The following is a 26,417-nucleotide window of genomic DNA, read 5'->3' on the forward strand; positions in this document are numbered from 1 at the left end:
AAGACAAAAATCTAGATTTTGCTACCAGATACAGACATCCTAAATGCCACTAAGACCACTAAGACAAACATCTAGATTTTGCTAGCAGATACAGACATCCTAAATGCCACTAAGAGGCAATCCACCAAGGTAGATGCCATACCCCCAACAGACACAGACAATGGGGAATAAAGTGCCCAAATTAACCAAAGGGAAGGTTTCTCGCAAACGAGTCAGGTCTCAGAGTCCAGTTAGCTGATGCAGACTGGGTGACAATTGAGAGACAAACAGATGTTCTTTCGTTCCTGGTTTTCCCCAGTTACCCTAAAGGCTAGCAGGTCCATAGACTGTGGCTCTTGCCTGTCCTCTACACCAGCGGTCTGTAACCTTCATGACACCAGGGCCCAGTGCTCTGATGAGAATCTAACGCCTGATGATTTGAGGTGGAGCTGAGGTGATGCTGGTGCTGGGGAGCAGCTGCAAATATGGATGAAGCTTACTCGCTCGCCCACTGCTCACCTCCTGCTATGAGGCCCGGTTCCTAACAGGCCACGGACCGGTACTGGTCCATGGCCCAAGGGTTAGGGACCCTGCTCTACAAGGTTCAGGAGGCTGGGGATTTGTTTTCTGAATTTTGCACGTGTAGAATTGGACTATTTCTGTGCCTACTGTGATGTGTTAGGAACCTGGGGCCTAGGGATATCTGGGTTAGAAAAGTGCAACTTGGGAAATCTGAGAGGCACCGATCATACCATTAGAAAGTTCCTCAGGCTGCAACTCCTGGGAGTCCCCTGATTCCGCCTGGCATTTCAAGTGACACTCACCAGAGTAAGAAAACAGGAAGTCAGCTTAAAGACTCGGAAGCTGCCGGAGTGGCACCCGAAGAGCGAATGCTTCCCTCAGAGGTGGACTCTTTAACCAAGCTCGTAAGACAAAGGTATAAACCAGAATGCCAGTTTACAAACTCATACTGAGAAATATGCAAGCCCAGAGCTGCCGCCTCATCAGCAGCTGTAGATGCGAAGCCCAGTCACTTCTGGAAGAGGGGCATGCCTGCGGTCAGAAGTGGGAGTCTAATTCATCCGTCTCCAAAACTGGACTTCTCTGGAGGAGGTCCGTGACACCGAGAATCTGCAGGCCAGAGCAATCCCTCCCCTGGGCAGCGACGGGCCCTGCCAGTGTCTGCCTGTCCTGTCGTGCTTCCATGGCTGACCCTATTCTCACGTGAAAAATTCAGTCAAGGCATGTGGTGAGAGCCTGCTCTTTCAGGTGGCTTCGCACGTCTGAGCGCCGATCTGAAAGGGCCACTTCAGACAACCCTCAGGAGCCGCGCTGCTGCCTTAGCTCCCTCGGCGTCTCCAACACTGGAAACAGGATCGCACGCAGGTGCTAACTGGGTAAATCTCAATAACCGAAACGGGGCGGGCCAGGATTTTGAACTTCAATCCCTTTGGAATTTTATTGAGAGATTATTTTTGGACTCTGAATTGACTAGCTTGGTTCTGTTTGCCGCGAGGCCAACTAATGACCCTCATCTCCCACTCCCTGGATGAGGACCAGTTACCCAGGGGCAGTGCCGTAGGCCCAACGCAGGGACCCTCACTTGACCCCGGGTCGATCCCCAGCAACTCCGAGGGGCCCCCTAAAATCCTGAATGAAAGTTACCCTGAATCATCTTGGTTTCAGATATTTAACTTAGATTTGATTTTAAATCAGCAATATCAGACTCTCTCTGTCCAGGGTAAGCTGCCTCTGGCCAGAGCACGACCCCTGAGTCGTAGACATTCTACCGGGATTAAAAGCAGAAGCTTACTTTGCCAATGTTAGTGTTGTCCAGGGCTGCATCCACTTCATCTAAAACAAAGAATGGAGCAGGCCGAAAACTAGAAAAAAGTGACAAGTTATAACTTTGTAACCTGGAGAAGGTAAACGGTATTCAGAATAAATAAGATACACCCTTTGGACATGGCTGTCCAGGTCTCCAGCGACCACTATTTTGCTGAATCCAGTGCTCAGTCCGCATCCCTTGTGACCTTTGCAGGAGGTCCCAGCGGCCCATCCGCCTGTCCTCCGCTGTTCATGACGACATGGTCTCCGCCCCCTGCCCCACCCACTGCTTCTTCCCAGGGTTGCCTGACACACCTCTATTTAACACTGCTGTGCCCTTGGGCTCTGCTTAGAGCCCTCCCCTACCTACTGGGCTCCCCTGCTGGCTTCACCTGCAATCAAGGTTTTGAGTGCCACCCACAGGGGGATGGCTCCCACATGTCTGCTGAGAGTTCCGATTTCTCTCCTGAGCTCTCGCCTCACACCTTCACCAGCTACTCAACGAGTCCACACCATGGGTGTCTAATAAATAGTTCAAATTCATCCAGAATCAAACTCCTCACCTGGCCCTCCAAACCAATCCTCTCTCGTGGCCGTCTCGATCTCGTTAATGGCAGTTGGTATCACTCTAGTGGATTAGGCCTGAGTCCATGGAGTTCTCATCCGTCCCTGAGTCCTTCACATCCCATGCTCCGTCTGCTCAACCTTTTGCTCTCACCCTGGTCCAACCTGCCATTATCCTTCACCTTGGTTGCTACAAGAGTTTCCTAACCCCGCGCCCGCCGCTGCTGCATACAGTATTCTTGATAGCTGCTGGGCTCACGCTGGCCTCAGGGCCTTTGCACTTGTTGATCTTGTCTAACGTTCTTCCCCTGGCTATCCACATCACTCGCCCCCTTAACTCCTTTGTCTCTTTGCTCAAGTTACCTTCGCAAGGGGCCTTCCTGGACGACCCGTTAGCACTGCGAACCCTTCCCTGCTACTACCTGTCTTCACTCCCCGCTTTGAGTTTTTGTCATTTTCTCAGTCTCCACAGTATAGAACTCATTTGCTAATATGCCTTACTGAAGAGGCAGCATCATCCACGCCTTAGATCTCCAGCTAATGTTTTAAATGTCGAAAGTTAATTGCCTTAATTTTAGCTTTTTGATTTATTTTACACACAAACAGTGTCACCATCATCACTGGAAATGAGGGGGCTAAACATTTTTTTCAGGAGAAATACTTTGCTTAATGTTCTTTACTAAATAGCACATCTCTGAATATGAACTAGAAAAATAATATATAAGCTGGGTGATTTTGTTTTATTTGGATTTGTTATTGTTACTATTTTTGGCAATTGTGATGTCACAAAGCTGAAACATTAGTAGCTGCTGCTAACAGAGATGGAATAAAAATCTGTCAAAGACTGAATTCTCTCTTAGCTTCGCTGTCTAAATTGTCATAGACAAAAACCATAACCTGAATTGTCTGGCTGAAGAAAATAATTTTGTATCACATAATACTAAATGCCAGTAAAGACAAGTGATTAACAGAGTTCTGTAGGAGGTCCATTTGGTGTCTGCCCTGATGCAGAATCCGACGGCTCACTGGGACCTTACCTGTGCACAGCAAACAGGAGAGCCAGGGCTGCCACACACTTTTCTCCCCCCGACAAATTGTCCATTGGCATGAACCGTTTGCCTGGGGCCACACAGTTGTAGCTAATTCCCTCCAAGTAGGGCTCTTCTGGGTTCTCCGGGCTAAGAAATGCCTGAAACACATGTTAGTTATTGAGCCATATCAGAAAAGCAATTAGTAAGTTTCAACTTGGATTTCCAACAAAGTTTAACTATTAAGTATTCCGTTGGTTAGATTTTCCTCCATTTTGATGGAAAAATACCAGTGCCTGTAAATAATGTATTTAGTTCTACATGTAACAGACAACAGGGTTGTCTGGGTGGGGAGTATAGGGAAGACATTCTAAGACCTATAAAGGATCAGGCCTTCCCACCAGACTGCCATTCCAACCTCAGCAGTGCATGCTGCAGTCTTAAAAAAAGTGTTCATTCAATTCACTCATTGGTCCATTCCTCAGGTACTTACTGAATAGCTATTTCAGCCATGTACTGTAGATACAGAGATGAATCCTGCTCTCAAGGAGTTAATGGATCTTTTTTAGCCTTACTTTACTAAAATAAGTAAGTTATTTTGGGTTGAAATTCTAAATATCTGCACCGAGATGACTTCGGTCATAAAAGAACACAATGAGAAAGAGTAGAAGCAGATCTGTAAGGTCTATCCTTCGTCTTCATTCCACAACGGTTCCATAGTATTTGCTGTGGATACAGACAATGGGATGGGGCGTGGGTACTGAAGAGACTGTCACTACAATGGACCTGTCTGGATTCGCATCCCACCTTCAGTTCTTTCCCTTGCCTTTGTTACTTAGGCAAACGCCACAGACCCCAGATCAACCATTTCTTAAGGTCCTCCACATCACCCCACCTTCACTGCAGAGACCACTGGCAGTTCTACACAGTCAAATTAGTGCCAGACAACAGAATTGCAGAACTAAAGAGAACCTGGAAACCAAGTGATCTAATCCACTCATTTTTCAGATGAAGAAACAGGACCAGAGAGGTGTGGAGTCGTCCAGGCTGGAACATATGTCATTGTGACAGCCAGTCTTCATGAGCTGACTTTGCCCCATAGCGGGCCACTCCAATAAAACCCCCACCACTAATGCCAAGTTCCCACGTGTACATACTTGGGCACTGTTGTTTCTGCAGAGCTTCTTGTAGATTTGATCAATTGAGACTGAGACGTGCTCAAAACACTGGCTGAAAAGATCGTATCTCTTTTTTTTCACCTGTTCAAACTCTTGCCTACAGATTCTGGCTTCCTTTCTGCTGGCCTCAAAAGCTAAGAGAGAATCAATGTTCTTTATTTTAGGGACCACTGAGGATTTTTCATATTTCAACTTTAAAAAGCATAAAATATTTAAAAAACTTGATTTTGAATTTGGTTGTCTTAACTCTACATTTAAAATATCTCAATTATTAACTCCATGAACAAGGCTGTTACAATTGATGAGCCCTTTTTCTGGTAAGGCTAATTTTTAAATAATAGTGACAAATTCTAACAGAGTATCTACTATGCCTTCTATGATGATATGAAAAAATATCTGTTCTAAAATAACCAATAAACCTGTTTTTAAATTAAAGTAGAACACTTCAAAAAGAAACCAATTTGTGACTCAGTATTAAAAGTACACATTAAGATAAGACAACGGAGAAAAATACAAATTAAAGAAACAAAGGTACAATCTAAGGGAGACCTAAGTGTTATAAAACCCGAACACGCTGAATGTGATCTTGCTAACAACGAAAGCTGTTTCACCATCTGTGGACTCCTGAAACTTGTCTCTGACAGTCTTCAGGTTCTCCAGGGCTCTCAGGTTGGGGGCTGCTGTCTTCAACAGGACATCTTCTTGGGATGCTACATGTTGCAGAAGGAGTCTAAGGTGGGCTTCGATTTCTTTGTCAGACTGTAGAGCCTATTATTGGCAAAGAGCGGCACTGATCGGCATGGCTTTTAGGCCCATAGCGCTAAGGTAATCAGACGCAGGGCCCTTCGGGGCCTGGCGCCCGCCTCACCCCCGCCTCCCGTCCGCACCTTCCCCCCCTCACTGCTCCCTCCGAGTCTGGTACAGCCCGGTGCTCCTCCAGTGGGCTGAGCCGCTCCACGGCTCCAGGGTCACAGACGCTGCTCTCTTGGAGTGCACTTTCCTCCATCTTTTTAATCTGGCTTAAAAGCAACAATTCCTATATCACCTTCATTTACTCGTTCATTAAAAAATATTAGATGCCAAGGATCCAGTGACGAACACTGTCCTATCCTTGCCCTTCAAGAGCTCCCAGGAAGTCAGACACGCGCTGGCATCTCTGGCAGCGTGGGAACCTAACAGGCGGCCTGGGTGCAGCCGGGCAGTGAGGCAACAGCCAAGCCTTCCGGAGGCGGTGCCACTGGAGCATGAATGATGACTAGAACTAACTCGAGCAAGGAGAAGAGGGAACAAGTGGTGCGGGCACGACCGTCCAGGGCAGTTTTCTTAACCTCCCGGAGGGCCTTCATTTATGTAAGGTCAAGGGTACATTTTAATTCACTAAAAAAAATTTGAAAAACGTTGAGTAAATTGGTTAACTTAGGTACCTTTTAAAAAATATACTCATATCATGCACTAAAATAAATTTCAGATGAATTAAATAAGTAAATGAAAAAAAAACCATAAACAGGAAGAAAATATATTTTTTCAGCAAATGAGATGCAGAGGACTTTCTAATTATGAAAGCACTAATAGACTACAGAACAGACAAAAGCTTCTTTCTGGTTGCCCAAAGATACCACGAATCCAATCAAAAAGCCCAACGAAGCTAACGAGTATGTTAACATGAAAGTAAACGATGTGCCAGGCATTACCACTTGGCATCCATTCACCACTCCTTCCTTCCTAACAGAGCCTAAGTATGACCCTTTGTGCCACGTGGCTCCCACGTGGGGGTGCGGTGGTGGGCCTGCTTGGTCTAAGACTAAGCCCGCCCCACCCCACCCCACCCCAACAATGGTTAGTCAGGAATGAACATGTGACCCAATTCAGGCCACTGTGATGAGGGGACAATTGCTGGAGTTTGTCTTCACTCTTAAGAACGGCACCTCTACTCTCTTCTCAGTTGTTAGGGCTGTATGGCTGGAAAGCCAAGAACGGCTACAGCCACGTCGCCTTCCTGGAATAAGCAGCCTCAGAACAAAGCCGAAACAGAGAACCGGCCGTCCGCAGGCTGCCTGAGACACAGAGCTGCTACACTAGAGCCCTGGCCTGGGTTCCAGGTCCGCGCTCTGCAGCCGTGAAGGGCCCACCGAGGTACCGCACTGGGACGCTGACAGGGTGAATTCAAGATGCTGGGCTGCTCTGGCTACTTCTGGCTACTGCGGGACTTTTTGAAAACTTTAATGTTCACCATGAATCTCCAGGCAGTGAGGGGGGGAGGGTAGCCTTTCAAAAAACTGGCTGAGCACGCTCTTCTTCAGCAAGACATTTCATGGTGCTCGTGTTCTGCAAAACGCACAGTGAGAAATGCTGACACCAACATGTAAAAAGCAACCGGGCTATACTAGTTCTTCGAAAACAACCAGGAAATCTACCGTTACCCTAACTCCTGCTCTGCAGTCTAAAGTCATTCTGCAGCACTTCATATTTAGTATAGCCGTGAGCTAGTCACAAACAACAGAAACCTTCCGTCTACCTTCAAGTCCTCTCGTAGAGAGCTGTAGTCTATCTCAATGGCTTCTTCTTTTTCATATATATCAACCGTCGCCTGGGTGCTCTCTGCTTCAGTTCCCAACTGAAAGACACGAAGCCCCCTCCTTGTTACCCGAAACGCGACCCGCCCCAAGTCCCCCTTGCTCGGGCCGCCCACGGCCTCTCCGCCTGAGACTCAAAGCACCCACCGATACTCTTTGTTCTCCCTCTCGCTTTAGTTTAGCCCGTATCCCCGCCAGACATCCAAACATTTTATCTGTTCACCATTTGGTTTGTGTGCCTGTCTCTCCTCCACCAGGATGTGCCTTGAGCAATCTCTGGCAACACGTATTACTCTCTGATGGAAGGGACAGGAAAGAAGGGCCACGTGGAGGAGCACTTATTCCGCTGTAGGCTGGCTGTGGGTATAATGCTGATACCAAAACCAAGATTCACAAATTAAGAGAGAAAGAAACCTTTGTCACTCACTCCTTTCTAGATATTCTCTGACAACAAACTCCATGAAACAACTTTTGGAATCACGTCTACATTTTATGTAATATGTATATGGTAAAACAGTTCATATAGAAGTTGAACTTGAATACAAAATGGAATACTGAATCCCTGGATCTCTTGATTCCTGTTTACGTGATTTGATATTGTATTTTGTCGAACTTCTATATGAGTCATCTGGTGCCTTGCTACGCAGTCTGGTCAGCGGGCCAGCAACGGCGGGCCTCACCAGGACCCGAGAGAACCATAGACTCTAAGGCAACAAAGTCCCCAGATGTCTCATGTGCACAGAACAATCTGGGCACCTGCGATCTAGTATGTCTCCCCTCCACCATGTAAGAACCTTCTAGAACCCTGGCAGGTGCAGGTTGCCTGGGGAACACCTCCAGTAGAAGGGGAATCTCAGGCTCTACGTCACAACTGTTGTAAGACAATTATTTCTACCCAGTGGCCCTTGTTCAGCCCTCTGGAGAGAGGTAATTATACTTATGCCTTTATGGACAAGCTTGTACAGCACCCCCATTATATGGCCCCTACTGGATATGCAGACGAAATGCCACTCAAGGACCCACCACTAGAGGCCGTCTGTCTTTCTAATAGCAAGTGTTCCCCTGGCAGAAGAAATCTGGCTGTGGCCTCCACCCTAACCCCAGTATCTCCTTAGAACCAGAAGGAATCAGCGTGATCCTACTTCTGTGACGAGACCTTCTTCCACTGGAGGAGGAGAATCCCACCCTGAGCCTTCTCTTCCCAGCATGGCACGGTCTCTGCCTTTTCGCTATCCTGGACACTAGACTCTTAAAAAGCATCAGGCTTGAAAAGGGGAATGCGATATTCCACGGTGTCTTGACCAGCACCGAGTGGGACTAAACTATCATTTTCTTTTCAGATACTAATTCTGTATCGGTTCAGTTCAATGTCTTTATACCTGCTTTGAAACACCTCACCACGAATATGAAGATCTTTCGAGCTAATTAAGATGTAAATAATTTCACGTTCCTGGTGGGTGTACTGGAGAAAACCTCTAAGAGCAATAGGACCAACACGGCAGCAGCGCTCTGGGCCAACGACATTCCCTGTTGTCACTAGGACGGCCTCCTCCTCTCCTCTAGTCTGTGACAACCCTCCTCCAAGATTACACTGCCTTTTAAACAGACTTTCTAGTTCTTTCTACGGTATAGTGAGTATCGTTTTTCTGCTCCCATCTACTTCTGCTGTTACCGGGCGTCCCCCTTTCCTCTCTCTGCACCCATTAAATGTGGACATGGGACCCCAAAATGAGCCAGGTTTCTTCTCCAGGATTTTTTTTTTAGGTCAAAAAGAAAGTTTATTAGAAAAGGGATAATACTCCACAGACAAAGTGTGGCTCCTCTCAGAGGCAGAGAGTGAGAGAGACAGTGAGAGAGAGACAGACAGTAAAGGCGCTGAGAGGGACCCAGAGTTCCTTCCCAGGATTTTTCTGAGAGAGGTCATAAAAAGTTCTCTGGTCAAAGCCAGTGGTTACAACTGCAGCCTTGTGGAGAAAGCTGATCTGAGAGAATAAAGCCAATACACACTGAGCCAGAAAGAGTTCTCAATGGCGTTCAAATTCCTGGACCGAGTTAAGCACAAGACTGCCTCCTTTCCAGCCCTCTCCCCTCACCCCCAACCACTCCTCCTTTTAAAGCCACCTGAGCTGAGTTTGCTACTTGTGGCCAGAAGAGGGTTTTCTCCTCCTTTTCTTACCTCCTATCTGGAAGATGATCTCTGCTAAAATAGAGACAAAGACTTCTGAGGCTAATATTAAGTCAGAATGACACTATGAAAAGTGGTCAGTGTTAGCAAGAGAAAAATTGTTTTACAGATGCTTCAATCTGAAGAACCCAAAGGACCGAAGGCCTCTTCTGGAGTGGAAAACCTGATAGAACTGAATGAATTTCTGAATGTCCGGGGGCGGAGCAGAAAGGGGAGGCAGGATGTGGAAGGGGCTGCAGAGAAGTGATTCCTTCACTAACATACTCAGTAAGAACTCTGAGATGACTTAGGGAGCAAAACAATTATTTTCACCATCTTCTGGATTAGCTAATATTAACATATTCTTTGCGAACTGCAGTCGTATCTTTCCTAACATGAGACAGAACTATGGGTAGATATTTCCAATGAACCTAACAAGTACTGTGTAATACAAATGTAGTAAGAAAGAAAAAGGCAAACGGAGAGATGTCTACCATTAGTGGACCTTGCCTTTATCTCCTGATTCCCTGGAGGTCCATCCTGGCCTCCCCCTGCCCTGTCACCACCTGGGCAGACTCAGTGAGGCAGGTCTCTTCTGAGAACCACCTCGAGCTGTCAGTGAAGGAGCAAAGCCAGACCCCTCCCTCCACACAGCACAACGTTACAAGCGTGCAGAGAACTGCCCATGCCAGTGGGCCACTTGCACGCTGCCTGCGGTTCTCTGCGGCTGACACCGCCTCCCCAGATGTCCCAAACTCCGGCAGCTTTAACTCACTGACTTCTCTTGGGTATCTCTATATAGGTAAGAAACTGGTCCATCCTGTGAGTTAAAAGGACCTGGAATACCAAGAGAGAGCAAACAACTGCATGAAATGCCTGGTCCTCTGGCGTGATGATCGCTTGGCCCTTTTGCATCTGAGGAGAAAAGAAGTCGTCTCTGTGCCTACAAGGGTGTAGAATACACAGAAGGATCTGCAGAGCTGGGATCGCACTGAGCAGCAAAGGGCATTACACTTTAAAATCGTTTGCTAGAGTACCTCTACTTCAATGATGTCGTCCAGTGACCCCAACAAAAGAGTTATTTCAATGTCTTGAACTTTGCAATCAAGCAGCAGATTATGCTTCTCTAGCCGTTTCTGTTCCAGAGAAGACTGAAGGATTATAACTTCTTTCTGCCGTTTTCCCACTTCCCTGTAAATATACAGATGTGAAAACGTGATTATATCTTGTTATATACAATTTCATCAAAATTATTTTTTCCTATGAGTGCTATAAGTTTTAGAGGGATCTCGCTGATGCTTGTAACTTAAACTTTCACACTCTTGAGAAAGGCCATGAATGTGGTTAGCTAATCTAAGGGAAAATTATTCAATAATAAGCATTCTTACTTTAATCAGGCTAGCAACGATACAGTACTTTCCTACTTCATTTTTAAATATGTACAATTTTCAAGATGTATTTCTCCCTCAGGATAAGCTCTACATTTCAGAACCTCAAACCAAGAGTCTCTTAGCAAGAGAAAGTCTGAATTATTTTTACTACCACCACCAGCACCACTAATGTAATGCCTTCTATCTTAAACGAGGGCTTGGGGGTTTTACCAGCTGAAATAATGCAGAATTTTAAAGAGGGCTTAGAACCAGAACCAAAAAAAAAAAAAAAAAAAAAAAGGAAAGAAAGCAATTACACAGTTTGGTTTTCAAGAATACGACAGAGATGTGGTTCTGTTTAAACTTAAAAAAAAAAAATCAAGAGTAAACGAACTTTAAATGCACTCAAAAATCTAAGACACAAACTCTCTGGCTGCACCCTGAAGCACTGGAGGTCTGAGCAGTGAGGGAAGGTGCGGGATGCCCAGAGGCCGAGCAGAAGCAGAGCGCACTTCGTGGGAGCGCTCGCTGCCGTGTCAATCACGCGGGAGAGCAGATGTCACTGTGGCTAACAAGCCAGTCGATTCTAAGTGTTATTGTCAACACCATGGCAAGTACAAATGCTTACCACGTGCCAGGTACTGTTCTGAGTGCCACATAAACAGTCACTCATTTAATCCTTATAACTATTCTGTGAGGTAGACACTATTATTATGCCCATTGTACTAATGAGAAAATGAAGGCATAGTACTTGAGTAGCAGAGCTGGGACATCGGCCACAGAGTCACAGCCCTCACTGGCTACACTTTGTCACATAAACGGGTTAAAGAGAGACTAAAAGGAAAGATGCCAGAGTCAAGAGGAATTTAGCGTAAGGGACCATGTTTTATACAGGTCTATGTTTTCATTGGCCAAAATGAATTATTCACTCTGAAGAGCTAACAACCACCCCTCTTGGTTTTCCTCCAAATTACAAAGCTCGAAAGGTGTGATGTGGGACCAAAAGCAAGGAAGGATGCATATTCAAATAATAAAACTTCCTATAATAAATTCTGAATTGATGGTGCACATTTTTGAAACGCTGGTCATGGTCTTTCAAACTGACAAACTTAATTACCTATCAATAGCCAAAAACTTCCTCCGTTCCTCTTCAATCTGAGCTTGGATTTTCTCAGTGTTGGAATTCTGAGCGACAAATATGTCCTTAAGTTGCTGCCACTTCACCATGAGTTCATCCACAACTTGCAGACAATTTTCTTCAGCCTGAATGGAAATGACTTGCACTGTAGATTCACCATCTTTTAATTAATCGGGTCAATGGCTCATCTTTTTAGCAATAAAACTCAGCCAGTTGTTCTGAGACAAACCCTTCCTGCGTGTGCATGAAGCGCTCATGGCACGTGACCTGTCCCCACTGCACACTTCTTGGAGACTCGTAATAGCTACCTGCTTGTCCTTCACTTCGAGTCGGTCCTCAGCTTAATGCCACCTGACTTCTGTTTCCCCTGTCCCGTGAAAATGTTCTTGCTATTACGACCTCTTAAAGTAGCAAACTAAACAGACGTTTTCCAGACTTTCCCTTTTTGACAGCTCTCATCACTTCCTCCTTCCTGAAACTCTAGGGCTTCTTCGATCCCGCCCCATCTGGCTCTCTTCATACCCTCCGTGACCACTCCTGGAATCCCAGCCTTGCTCCACTGCTCTTCACTGCCTACCTCTGCCTGGGAGTCTCAGCCTCTCACGTGTGGTTTCAATTTGCCTCCATACACCAGCCTAGACTTATGCTGATAACTATGTCTGCTTTAACCACCTGCCGGAAATTGCTCTCTGGATGTCACATAGGAAACTTAAGAGCCACAGGTTCAGAATTTTCTCTCCTTAACCTGCTCCTCCCATCCACCAACCGCCCAAGTCATCTGTGACATCACTGTCCACCTCCGGTCCCTCTTCAACATCCAATAATCCATGAAGTGAAGTCGTGGGGATTTTACTTTGAGTAGTTCCCAAATCTGCCCCCTACCTGCCTTCTATAATGCATCAGAAGCACAACAAATATTTACTCAGTGAAGGAAGTCAGCATTTCAATGACAAGGCACTTCAGCCCCCATTATTAATTACCTTCTTTAGGTTATCAATGTCTTCTCTGCCTTTCTGGATAGTTTCTTTTAACGTGTTGATCTTATTTAGTTTCTTCTTCAGCTGATTGCGACTATATTCGAGTTGAATATTAAGCAGAGTTTTTTGCTTCTCAAATTCTAATCTAGTGTAATAAATTCAAGCATTACAAGTGGTAAACATAGTCCTTCAACCCTTTTTGTCTTTTTACTGTTTGTTATGGAAAATTTCAAACAATTACAAAAGTAGAAGGAATACTATGATGAATTCCCAAATAGTTACCACACAGCTTTAATAATTATCAATTCATAGTCAATCTTGTTTCATTCCTAACCACACTCATGACTCTTTCCCACTACTGGATTATCTGAAGAGAATTTGAGACATCATGTAATTTCATCTGTAAATATTTTAGTATGTATCTCTGAAAGTGAAGTGACTTTTACTACACAACCATGAATTATAATAAAAAAATTCCTTAAATAGCAAATTGCTATCAATGACAAATTTCCTGAATTTCATTAAAAAAAAAACTGGTTTGTTTGAACTAGGATCCATACATTGCATATGGATGTGTTTCTTAAATCTTTTATAATCTATAGGTTTCCTCCCCTCTTTCTTTAAGTTAAAATTTATGTACTTATTTATTTAGTCAGTGTTTTCAAATAGCTATTCATTCACAAACTCCATCCTTGGGAATTCAGGAACATGTTCCTTCCTGATGCACCTTACGATTTTGTCAAAAGCTTTGTAAACTCCTCTAAAAATTCTAATATCAACTGTAGCTCACCCTTTCCACCCTCTCCCCCTCACATATCCTGCTAATGGAATCATTTGCTCAAGAAACATTTGAAGCATTAAAGGTATCAGATATCATGCGAGATACTACTGCTTCCAAGACAACAACTACACAACAGTAATGATCAAAACAAAGAATAATATTCAATGACAGGTTACTAATAAGCCAGGCACTGTTATAAATACTTTTACACAAATTAACTCACTTAAGTTGTATAACTCTGAGGTAGGTCATACTGCTATCCCTATTTTAACAGACCAGGCGACCCAGGCACAGGGAGTTAAGGACCTCACCCAAGGCTACCCGCACAGAAAGCGGTGGTGCCAGCACGAGTACTTCGCAGGGACAGAATCCCCGCTCTGAACCACTGGCAACACTGCCTGCGGGAAGGCCAAGAACAAACCCTTGAGGAATTTGTTTCTGCTTTGGAGGCAGACAAATGCTTCTTCATTTGGCTTTGGGATGCCATACTCCTCCAGCTTTTTCTCCTCACTCGCTATTTCTTAAAGTTCCTTCTCATCTCCTCACCTTGTTAACATGGTCTGGGATCTCCTTCCTAGCTACATTCATTCTCTTGGTAATCTTATCTAGTCACATAACTTTAAGTTCCATCAGTATGCCAATGGTCCCCAAATTTACACTCCCAGCCTAGACCTCCCCCTTGAACTCATAACTTATACATTCAACCGCTTACTCTCCATCTCCAAGTTGGATGGCACAGGCATCTTAGCATACGTAATGGATAAACTACTAAAAGTAACAGGAGGGTTTGGCAAAGTTATCAGATGTCTGCTCAATGTAAAATTTGATACCACTTTTCTACATTAGTGGAAGACAACTAAAAAAAATCATAAAAACAGATCCTATACATAAGAGAAAGAAACTGTAAAATATCTAGGAATTAATAAGAACACACAGATCTCTATGAAAAAATTTTTAAATTCTATAAAGGATAAGATAATTAGAATAAAGAGACATTGTATACTCTTAGATAAAAGATGAGAGACTAAAAATTTTGAAGATGTTCTCCCCAAATAAATCTATAACTCCAATGCAACCTCAATCAGAATTCCAGGTGGATTTTAAGAGAAGCTCAATAAAAAGTGATAGGCAGAATTCTTTAGAAAGAAAAACTATTAAAGTTCAAGTAGACTTCAGGAACAAGGAATATGACAGGGTTATAAAGTGGGAAATTTTATGATAAAGGGATTAATTCAGCAAAAACATAACAATCCCAAATATGTACGCACTAATTACAACGCCTTATAATATGTGAAATAAAAACTGAAACTGGAAAGAGAGACTGACAGACCTGAAAGCATACCTGGAAGTTTCAGCACCCCTCTCTTAGTGACTGCTAGAACAAGACAGAATCAGTAAACACACAGAAGACCTGAGCAATACCAACCAACTTAACCGCCACTCAGAGGGCACCCATCCAACAGCAGAATGTATCTTCTTTTCAAGTGCACATGGAACATTTACCAAGAATACATGTTGTGCCGTCAAACAAACCTCAATCAATTTAAAATGACTGAAACGATGCAGAATATATTTCTTATCCCAATGGAATATAAAAATCAGTAACAGAAAAATATCTGTTATATCTGTTAACATCCCAGTATCTGTTAAACGAGATGCTTCTAAATAGCCATGGGTCATAGAAAGGAATCAAAGAGATTTTAGGAAATATTTTAAATGAAAATGAAAATACAAAAAACTAGAAGTAGTAGGACAGTCTAAGCAGTACTTAGAGGAAGATATACAACTTAAAATGCTTATATTAGAAAAGAAGTTTAAAATATATAAGGTAAGCTTCTATCTTAAAAACTAGAAAAAGAGTCAATTAAACTCAAAATAAGTAAAAGGAAGGAAATAATAAAGTTAAGAGCAAAAATCAATAATATAGAAATAGACAAACCATATTGAAAGCCAATGAAGCCAAGAAGCGGTCTTAGAAAGGATCAATAAAATTAAGACATCTCTAGGTAGACATCAGGAAGAAAAGAGAGGAGACAAATAACCAATATCTGAAATGAAAGAGAGGACATCAGTACAAATCCTACAGACATTAAAAAAGATAAAAAGGAATATTAATAACCTTATGTTAATAAATTTGACAACTTAGATGAAATACACATTTTCCTTGAAAGACACAAACTACCAAAGCTCATTCAAGAAAAAAGATATCCTGAATAGCCCTGTATCTATTAAGGAAACTGAATTTGTAATTAAAAACCTTCCCACAAAGAAAGGTGGGTGGCCCGAGTGGCTTCATTGGCAAATTTTACCAAACATTTAGGAAAAGAATAATATAATTCTGAAGAAACTTCCAGAAAAAAATTCTTGCCTCATTTTATGGGTCTGGCATTACCCTGATACAAACACATGACAAGGCACTGCAAGAAAAGAAAACTATAGACCAAAACACTTATGAGGGTAGACGCAAAAATCTGCAACAAAATTTTAGCAAATCAAATCCAAAAATATTTTAAGAGAATAACGGAATATGACCAAATGGGGCACAGTCTAGGTATGCAAAGCTGGTTTAACATTCTAAACTTAACCAATGTAATTTATCATATTAATAAACAAAAAACCCCAACCATACAATCCTCTCAATAGATAGAAGGAATATTTGACAAAATTCAACATTTTCATAACAAAGTAATTTCATCAGACTAGAAATATAAGCGAACTCCTCCAACCTGCTAAAGGGTTTAACCATGAAAGATTGCATGTTTTGCCCATCTAAGACTGGGAATAAAGCAGGATGTCTGCTCACCACTTCTATTTATTCAACATTGTACTGATTGTCCTTGCTAGTACAATAAGGCAAGAAGAAACAAAAGCCAAACCAATTGGAAAGGAAAATTTAAAGATTTTAATTCATTGACAGTATGGTCGTTTCATGGAAAAAATCCTAAAGAACCTACGAAAGAGCTACTAGAACTAATAAGTTTAGCAAAGTTTTAGGATACAAGATCAATTTATAAAAAACAATTTTATTTCAGTATACTACCAACAACTAATCTGAAATTAATAATCAGAAACAATTCCATTATCAACAGTATAAAAAACGAAGTGCTTAGAAATAAATTAAGCAAAATATGTGTAAGATCTGTACACTGAAAAATAAAGAACATTAACGAGCAAAATTAACACCTGTAAGTGAAGATAGACACCATGTTTATGGGTTAGTATTGTTAAGATATCAATTCTTCCTACATCAATGTACAGATTCAATACAATCCCAATCAAAATTCTAGCGAACTTTCTTACAGCCACTGAAAAGCCGGTCCTAAAATGTATGTGAAAGTGCCAAGGACCTCTAATAGGCAGGGCCCTGACCCTCCTTGTCTACTGCAGTAGTCTCTGTGGCTAGAAGGGTGCCTGGCTCATGGGAGGCTTACAGTAAATGGGTATTAAATAAATGAATGAACCATGAGAGAATTACAGAGAATTAAAAAAAGGAAATGGGCCAAAATATTGATAGATTTTATTTCGTTATAGGATAATGACTAACTTTTAAAAGCATTTTCTCTATTTCTTCCAAGAGGCACATGTTAATTTTGTATTTAAAAATTGTATTTGATTACTATATCTATATGAAATGACAGGGGCTAGCTCAACTTACTGTGGTAATCATTTCATAATGTATGTAAGTCAAGCCATTATGTAATACATCTTAAATTTATAGTGATGTATTGTCAATTACAGCTATAAAATACTGAAAAAAAAGAAGTGCCTAATAGGAAATAAATGAATCATCTAGATGAGTATAAGTACAGTGAAGTCTAGATCTTAAATAATCTGTAATCCTAAACATTTTGTTTCCTGTTTTTGCATGACCTTAAGTACTTTTGATATAAGGCGACCATATCTTTGGAAAGGGAGTACCCTTTGACTTGCAATACAACCTTGTCATCGTCGCCACTGTACACTGCAATTCAGATTTTATACAAAAAATTATATTTGAATAGATAATACATGCATATGGCACAAAATTTAAACGGCATAAGAATATACAAAAAGGGAAATATGGGTTTCCCGTCCTCTCAGCGCCCCTAGAGGCAACCACACTTACATTCCAAACCTATCTACGTGTGTATCTTCCTCCGGATTGTCATTTGTCTTCTGATTTTCTCCATGGTCCTTTTGTTATACAAAAAATTTTTATTTCTATGCATTTGCATTTTATCAAGCTTTTCTTTTATGGCTTCTGGGGTTTATGCCATATCGAAAGACCTTCCTTAATCTGATATATTTTTAAATTCTCTTATGACTTAATCTAATATTTTTCAGTCTTCATTTTAAAATTTTTGATTCAGCTAGAATTAATCTCAGTCTAAGTAATGAGAGATCCAAGTGCATTTTTTCTAGGTTGCTAATACATATGTCCCAAAATGATTTATTGTAAGGTATATATTTTCTCTACTGACATAAAATGCCACCCTCAGTCAAGTTTCCCTCATAGATCTGAGTATATTTCTGACTCTATTTGTGAGCTAGTACCTCAGAGTTTTAATAAAGCTTTATATAATGTTTTAAAATATGGGAGTTCTAGACCTTTCTCATTACCTTTTTAAGATTTGTCTTGGCTAGTTCTGAATGTAAACTCTATAATCAGCTTATTTAGTTAAAAACAAATCTTGTCCATATGTCTGAGATATTTAAATTATAAATTAAATTAGGAAGAACCAACTTCTGTATAATATTGAGTCTTCTTATGAAAGAACTAGTATGCCTTTCCTTTTTATTCAAGTTTGTTTATATCTCTGTCTTCATTAAAGGTTTCTTTATATATGCTTTCACATTTAGTAAGTTCATTTCTAAGTACTAAGTATTTTACCTTTTTTCCTCTTTAATGTAGTTGGGATATTTTCTCTCAATACATTGTCTCCCCTGTATTTTGCAGATAGAAAAAAGCCCATGAATTTTTATATTAATTTAAAAATTACTTTAAATAAAAATCACATTAATGTTTGTATTTATCTATATTACTGAATTCTCTTTTCTTGTTTCTATTAGTTTTCATTTGTTCTTTAGGAATTTCTAGATACATATCATATAACCTGCATAATGGAAAATTTACCTCCTCCCTTCAAAATTTGTATACCTTATTGATATTACTTATCTAACTCTACTGATTAGTATCTTCAGGAGAATGTTAGAGAACTGAATATACTTATCATCTCTAGTTTTACCTCTAGAGTCACTCCATTAAAACACAATGCTGATTTAGAATGAGATATATCTTTTCATTTCTCAGGTATCTATTAATATTTTAACAATTTTTAATCAAAAATGGATGCCGAATTTTGTCAAGTGCCATTTTCGTCTTCTACAGAGTTGATCATGTGATTTTTCTCCTTCGACCATTAATATAATCCATTCTTTTATCTCTAGTATGAAGATCACCAGATAACAGTATACTGTCTGGCTTTTGTTGCACTGATTATTTCTATTTAATCGTATTTTATTTGATTATTTATAGGTGGAATGGATTTATAGTTTCTTATTGTATGTGTATCTTTTTGGATTTTGGTATCAACTTCATGTTCATTTCATAAAAAGATATGTTTTTTCCTCTTCTATACTGTGAAGTAGTTTAAATATTGAAGATTTGTTTAAATATTAGACGTTGAAGTTTCCTGGACTTTAAAGTTTGCTGGGATGATTCATCTTTGAAACCATTTGTACCTCGTGGGAGTGGAAAAGAAAGTTTTTACTTTCTTTTCCTATGGTAACTGGCCTTTCTAGATTTTTCTACCTTGTTAATATACTATTTCTTGAAAATTACCATATTTTATCTACAATATTATTTTATCTACAAAAGTAAATATTTACAGAGAACTAAGTAAAATGGTGTCTTTTAATAACCACTGTGTAATGATGTCCTCATTCTATTATTTTATATGTTTTCTCTCTTTAAAAAATTACGAAATAAAAGAATTAGATCTCTTTATAAGAATATGAATGTTTACTTGCTATTTCTTGATGAACTGAAATAAAGACCTCAGGCATGATTCCCTTAAAGAATGAAATAATAGTTACATTTATATATGTGTAAACTGTTTATCAACATTTTTAAATAAAAATACCTTTTTTGATCAATTTCTTGTTGCTGTTTAACATGTCTTTTCTCAAATTCACGAATATTTTCCAAGCCAATTTCTTCACAGAAGTGTTGAAAAATATCATCTTCAACCTTTTAAAGTATTTCAAAACGATTGGTTTAATAATTAGTTTTAAGGAAGTATAGAGATAATGCTTAAATCTAAGTTTTTTCACTTCAAGATTTTCCTGGATTAGGCCAAAAATTAATCTCAACAAGCATTATTGTACTCTGAGGAGCCAGTGCTTTCTCATTAACTTAATAAATTACATCAATCTATTTTCAACTTTCTTATTCTAAAAATTAAATAAGAAAGCTCATAACTGGTTTTATTAAGTTTTGTTTTTATAAAATGTTTAAAGCAAAATTAGAAGCATTTCAATTACATTAGCCAGATCAATATATATTTTTTATAAACAATAAAATATTCTTTATATGAGTAATCTATATAGTGTCTTAGGCAGTATAAAGCCAAGAGGACTAGAGTGAAGAATTAAGATTCAAAAAGATTTAGAAAATCTAGAATGAGCCAAATCCAACAAAGGAACATTTAACCTCAATATTTTTAAAGCCCTGAATTTATGTAAAATTATGGGATAAAGAGATCTATTTTAACAGCAGGATATGTTAAAAACTTTCAGTTAGATGGTCAAATCTTTGCTGCCCCAGAGCCAAGCACTGCCTGGCAAATACAATAAATGTTCCAGAAATAATCACTGAGTCAATGAGTAATCTCAAAAGATTATCCAAATGGCAAAGTTCTTTCTTTCCTGGTGTTAAGTGAGAGAAAGAAGAGGCTGTAACTTTTACAATGAGCAAGGAGAGGCTGGAGAGCAGAAGAAGGTAACTACGCACTGGTCATTGCCTCTTGAGATGAACAATAGTAGTTCTCAAAAGGCACAAGAAATTAACTTGGCAAACCAGTAAAGTTGAGTACGTATCACACTTTGCTTTAGCACATATTCAAGAATCTTAAATCCAGTATCTGGTCTAAAACTGTAATAAATATATCATTCATGACCTTATCTATCTTTTCTTGAAATTCTTCAATTCTTTGTTGCCGTCCTTTGATTCCTTCACTCAACATAGTACATTGAGACTCAATATTTAGTAGTTCACTTTGTAGCTGAGATTGTTCCTAATTAAAAAAGAGAAAAGATTTGCTTTTTAACATAGCTATTTTAGCTTTCGATAGTGAAGCCAAACACATGATAGGTATCTTTTAGAATAAAAAGGGAATCTACGAGGTAAGGTAAATTCAGGCACAATTGTATAACAAGTCTAACAACCATAAAAATAAGTAACTAAAGGACTATTATACAATCTTAATCATGGGGTAAAGTGTAAAAAGAATATGAGCTATATAAATATAACTCCTGAAATTCTATGTTCTGGTTCTAATTCCTATAAAATTTTATGTAAGTCTATATTACCCGATAAAAAGCAGCAAGGTGCTTCTTTTTAATAATCTCCAGTTCACTCTGCGAATACTTGAGTCGTGTATGAGTTCCTTGTACTAGAGTCTGTATTTGTTTCAAATCTGCTTCTTTGCGAAGCATCTTCATTAAATCCTAAAGAGGAAGAGGATTATGTGAGAACATTTCGCAAAAGAAAAGCACTTTCACTTTTCAAAGTGCTTTCATATGTCATAATGTATTAATGTTTTACATATAACCATATCCACACTGCATCCTCCCTTCTTCTGGGCAATTAGTACTTAAGCCATCGGGAGTAACCAAGATGCCATACAGCATCCTCAAAAGGCTAACACACTTCCTAACAAGAAACAGGCATGAAAACTGAGGAACGGGAGTATTTGTTCCACCCAAGGCACATAAATGGGATCGCATGATAAATGCTGCCTTGCTTTCAGCGCTCCTGGTCCCTTTGCTCGTCTCCTTCATTCCCTTAGCCCGTCCCCTACCCTACTACTTAACCAAATTAACTCTATAGAACATGTTCTGTACTTTTACTCCAAGTCCTTACAACATGAATACATTTGCCTACATAGTCACCAGTGTTGTTTTTTCAGTCTTATGTGGAAAATTTAGGATCATATTGAGCTTTTCTGCCTCCAGCTTCTCTCATTCAGTTACTCAAAAAAGTCAACCAATAAAGCTCTAAATTCATTCTTTTAATGGCTGCATATTATTCCAGAGTGTGGCTCTATCAATTATTCTCTAAATAATAAGCATTTACTTTGTTTCCAGGTTTTTACCCCCACAAACAATGCTACAACAACATCAGTTAATGTGTACTCTTTAAGAATTGGTGTTTATATGTTCATGCAATAGATTCTCCAGAGTGAAAATGACGGGTCAAAGGAAATATTTCATTTGTCAAGAGTCAGGAAATCAATTATCAAATTAAAAAAATCCATGGTAGAATTTTAATTAAAATTGTGTTCAATTATATATTAATTGGAAGACTTCTAACCCAAGAATATAGGATGTCTTTCCTTTCAGCTGTTATGTCCTTTAATAAGTTTTAGTTATCTAAAAATAGTTACTGTGCCTTTATGTTTATATTTATTCCTATTGTAAGCAAAATATTTTTCCATTTTTCCATGTTTTTTGCTAGTACAGAGGAAAACTACAGTTTTGTTTATTTATGTAGCCCTCTCATCTTATTAAATTTAGTTTTTAAGCTACAATCTGATTATGAGCAAAAAGTTAGTTTTTCTCTTCTTTTCACAGATTTATACAAATTATTTCATTTTGTGCCTGACTGTATTTACTATAACTTCTAAGTTAAAATTAAGTAATAATGGTAATAGCAGATTTCCTGATTTTAACTAAAATGGTTTTAATGTCTTACCACATAAGTAATTATTTCTGTTAGTTTTAGGTATAAGCTATTTATTTTATCTAAGTAATTTCCACTCTTTCACTTAGTACTTTAATTAAAACTAGCTGCTAAACATTATCAAATCCCTTTCTACATAAGATCATCAAAGTTTTTTCCCACCTTCAACTTGTTAATGTAATGGGTTATGTTGATCATTCAACTATTAAAACACCCATGTATTCTTGGAAAAAATCCTATTTGGTCAGGTGTATTTTTATTTCATTACATCGCTGAATTCTATATACTGATATTTAATTTAGAAATTATGCCTTTATTTCACAAGACTTAGTTTTATTTTTGTAGTATCTTCATAATATTTGATATTAAAGCTAAACTAACTTTTTGAAATAAACTGGGAAGTTTTCAGCTTTTTCTATAATCTAGAATGGCTTAAATAGCATGAGAACTGTGTTAGATAGAACCCAGCTGTAAGCCCATCTGGTCCTATAGTATTTTTTTTTAATTGCGCTAAAATATACATAACGAAAGTTACCATCTTTACCATTTTTAAGTGGTAATCTCCCCCAAAATGGAAGCCGTCACTCATACTTGGCTGTCCACAAGATTCAGGTGAAACACAGGTGGGAGTTCAGCATGGACATGGGTAGGAAACCAGATTCACTCCAAGCTACCACTTTCCTAGAACTTTCTCTGTGCCTAAGACTAAATTTGCGAAGTCTTTAAAAAGTTGAATATTTTCACACCTTTGACCAAAACATAAAATGTGGTCTTATGCTTACAGAAAATGATTAAAATTAGTTGAGTAACCTTGCCAGAATATTTCCTTGGATACATAAAGAAAGCTAAATAGGAAAAAAGTAATCTAAACGCGTTCTACTGATTTAGTATCTATTAAAGTTGACATTTCAAGAAACATGGATTACAATATTCAACCAATGATACTTGATAAGATGGCAAGTCAGTTTGCAAAAATAAAGCTCAGTCCCTAGTCATCAACATAAATTCCAAATACATAAATAAATATAAATGTTAGCTACATAAAAACATTAGAAGGAAACATTATTAAATTTCTTTTGAGATCTTCAGAAAGAATAAGGTCTTTCTAAGCATGACATTAAAATCCAGAAGTTATAGAATATTAATAAATTTGGCTACATAAAGATTAAAAACACATGCATGACAGAAATTCAAATGTCAAACAAATTCTGAGCAATAACAAAGTATAAACTTTTGATACATATAACAACACGAATCTCAACAGCATTAAGCTAAATGAATAGAGCATTACAGAAAAGACTACTTACTGTGTGATTCTATTTATATAAAATTCTAAAAGAGAAAAAACTATAATGATAGAAAGTAGACTGGGTGGTCAGGATCCAGCGGGCCCGGGGAGGGGACTGACTATGAAGGAATTTTGGGGGTTGTTGAAAATGTTCTATCCTGACTGTAGTGGTGGTTACACAGCCACATACATTTGTCAAAACTTACTGAATCATACACTTAAAATTGGTGACTGTTATTGTATATAAATTATACCCTAACAGAGCTGACAAAAAATTCAGACAAACATATGACTGAGGACTAATTTACTTATATAAATAATTCTTAAAGCAGATAATAAAGTAACAACTTAATAGAAAAGTGTGCACAGGAAATAAGCAGTTTGCAGAGGAAAATATAAAAAAAAACAAAGCACATGAAGAAATGCTCACCATCAGTTATAATTTAGGAAATGCAATTTTTTTTTTGGCAAATAATATTTAGTGTTACAATCTAGGGACACAGTCTACTACACATTTTCTTTTGATGGGAATTCAGTAACATTTATCAACGTTTTAAATGTATATGTCCTTAGACCCAGAATCTCCACATGTTGGAATTCACCTTAGAAATATATTTATACAAACAAATATATAATAATGACAACATACCTTTATATAGTGCTTACATATACATTGTTTTAAGCATTATATCTGGATTATCTGATTTTATCCTTAAAATAACCCTCAAAAGGTACTTTCTTACTCCCATTTTACAAATGGGAAAACGAAGGTAGGAAGCGCTCAGGTGCCTTGTAAAGTTACAGTGCTACTAAGTGGCAGAGCCAGGATGATAACGCAGGCAGTGATGGCTGCCAAACTCATACTCTTAAGTAGCACGCTATTCTCCCTTTCTAAAGGATGTTTAATGCTGCATCATTTGTAATAGCAAAAAATGAAATGTCCATTATTGGAGATTTGTTAAATAAACAAAATCTATACAAAAAAATACCAGGCAGGATTCACTAAAAATAAAGTGGTTCTCTATATGCTAAAATGAAAACATGAAAAAAATAAAAAAATAAAATAAAAACATGTCCAGATTATGATATTAATGAAAAAGTTGTTGCAAATACTATTTATAGCAAAAGTCTTTTACAAAACGAATAGGAAAATAATACATAGACTTGTATATGCAGAGAAAATTTCCAGAGGCTATGCACTAAAATGTGTTTAACAAATACTACTGAAATACAGCATGACTAAGGGAAAGATTTTTACTTTTTACTTTATTCTATTCTGCATTATTTGAATTTTTAAGAACTGCAGGCATGATATTTTCATTACCGAAATTTTTGAGTGTACATACACAATTATTCTATTTAACGTTCTACAACTTTTACAACATGGATTTACCTTTAATTCTTGTGTTAGCTGGGTTCTTCTGTCTCTTAAATTCTTTAACTCTTTCTCATCCCAGCATCTAGCCTTGTATTTTAAGTCACTTGACCCTCCAGAGATCACCCCAGATTTTAAAAATAATGTTCCATCAAGAGCTACTGTCTGTAAAATTAAAAAATATTTTACCGTGAAGAAATGTACATAAAGAAGATAAGACATAATAAGGCAATCTATATAGCTGAGAATTTGTAGATGAGAACCTAGCTTATGAAGGACACCAACCAATAAACCACAAATACAAAACCCTGGTTTGCTAAGGCCCAAAGCAATTCTAGACAATTAACAAGGTTTAAAATAAATTGTATATTAGTTCCAAACATCTTCAACATTGAGAAGAAAAAATTAAGAATCTTTATATTTAATATCAAATAGCTTTACATGATATAATCCTGTATTTTGAAGAATTTGACATCACATGTCAATGACGTATTACAAAAACAGCCTTAGTAAATTTAGGACACCAAAAATAACACATTCTCCAAAATGGATATGAAACTGGGACTGAAAAAAAATTTAAATGGAGTCAAAGACATAAAATAGCTTGAAGTTATAGTCCTTAAGTAAGCATATTGTTCTATGGAATACATAAAAGTTATTCTCAAGGTTTTGTAAATGTTTCTAATTAGTCAAAGCAGCAGACCACCAGTGGAAGCCTAAAACTATGTAAAGTGAGCTGATAAAAAAAAAAAAAAAAGAAGCCAACAAAAGAGTCTCATTTACTCCTTCATCCAAACAAACATTCCCTGAGTGACCACTATGTTTGAGACATTCTATACTGGGGACTAAAGTGGCCAAAAGGAGTGAGATATGTTTTTGACCCTCAGGGAGTCATGCTAGTAGGAAGAAGGACATATAAACAAATCACAGTATAAAGTGATGAGAAGATAGACAGAAACTCAGAGTAATCTGGAAGCATAGTTCTTGGAGGCTCTAACAAAGCCTGGAGGTCCACAGACTTCCTGAGGAGGTGAAGGCTATCATTGTATCTTATCAAAGATAAGGATTAAATTAGTTACACTTAACAGAAGACTTAGTTGATTTCTCTCTCACAATTACAGAAGTAAGCACGCCAGGGTCTATATGGTGGCTGCATATACACAGCATAACATCCACTAGATCTTCCCAGGGTATCGTTGCCATACACAGGAACTAAAATCCAAGCCGGTGGAAC

General features: G+C 38.8%; 1 protein-coding gene across 5 annotated transcripts in view; it reads right to left on the reverse strand.

The window, feature by feature from the left end:
* Window positions 1-26,417, reverse strand: part of SMC1B (structural maintenance of chromosomes 1B) — a 52,240-nt gene that overhangs the window by 2,968 nt on the left and 22,855 nt on the right. For 3 of the 5 annotated variants that reach the window (XM_016135713.2, XM_016135716.2, XM_016135714.2), the window contains 12 exons: window positions 25,202-25,348; window positions 21,149-21,286; window positions 20,737-20,853; window positions 19,702-19,808; window positions 12,802-12,943; window positions 11,801-11,946; window positions 10,351-10,504; window positions 7,092-7,190; window positions 5,188-5,344; window positions 4,556-4,710; window positions 3,408-3,559; window positions 1,793-1,862 (listed from right to left, as the gene is read on the reverse strand). In XM_016135713.2, the coding sequence (XP_015991199.2) occupies window positions 1,793-1,862; window positions 3,408-3,559; window positions 4,556-4,710; window positions 5,188-5,344; window positions 7,092-7,190; window positions 10,351-10,504; window positions 11,801-11,946; window positions 12,802-12,943; window positions 19,702-19,808; window positions 20,737-20,853; window positions 21,149-21,286; window positions 25,202-25,348 (1,584 nt within the window). Of the gene's footprint in view, window positions 1-1,792; window positions 1,863-3,407; window positions 3,560-4,555; window positions 4,711-5,187; window positions 5,345-7,091; window positions 7,191-10,350; window positions 10,505-11,800; window positions 11,947-12,801; window positions 12,944-19,701; window positions 19,809-20,736; window positions 20,854-21,148; window positions 21,287-25,201; window positions 25,349-26,417 lie in introns of those variants that run through there. The other 2 variants (XM_016135715.2, XM_036237652.1) reach the window with 2 other exon arrangements.

The sequence above is a fragment of the Rousettus aegyptiacus genome, unplaced genomic scaffold, assembly GCF_014176215.1.
Source record: "Rousettus aegyptiacus isolate mRouAeg1 unplaced genomic scaffold, mRouAeg1.p scaffold_m13_p_2, whole genome shotgun sequence".
NCBI lineage: Eukaryota > Metazoa > Chordata > Mammalia > Chiroptera > Pteropodidae > Rousettus > Rousettus aegyptiacus.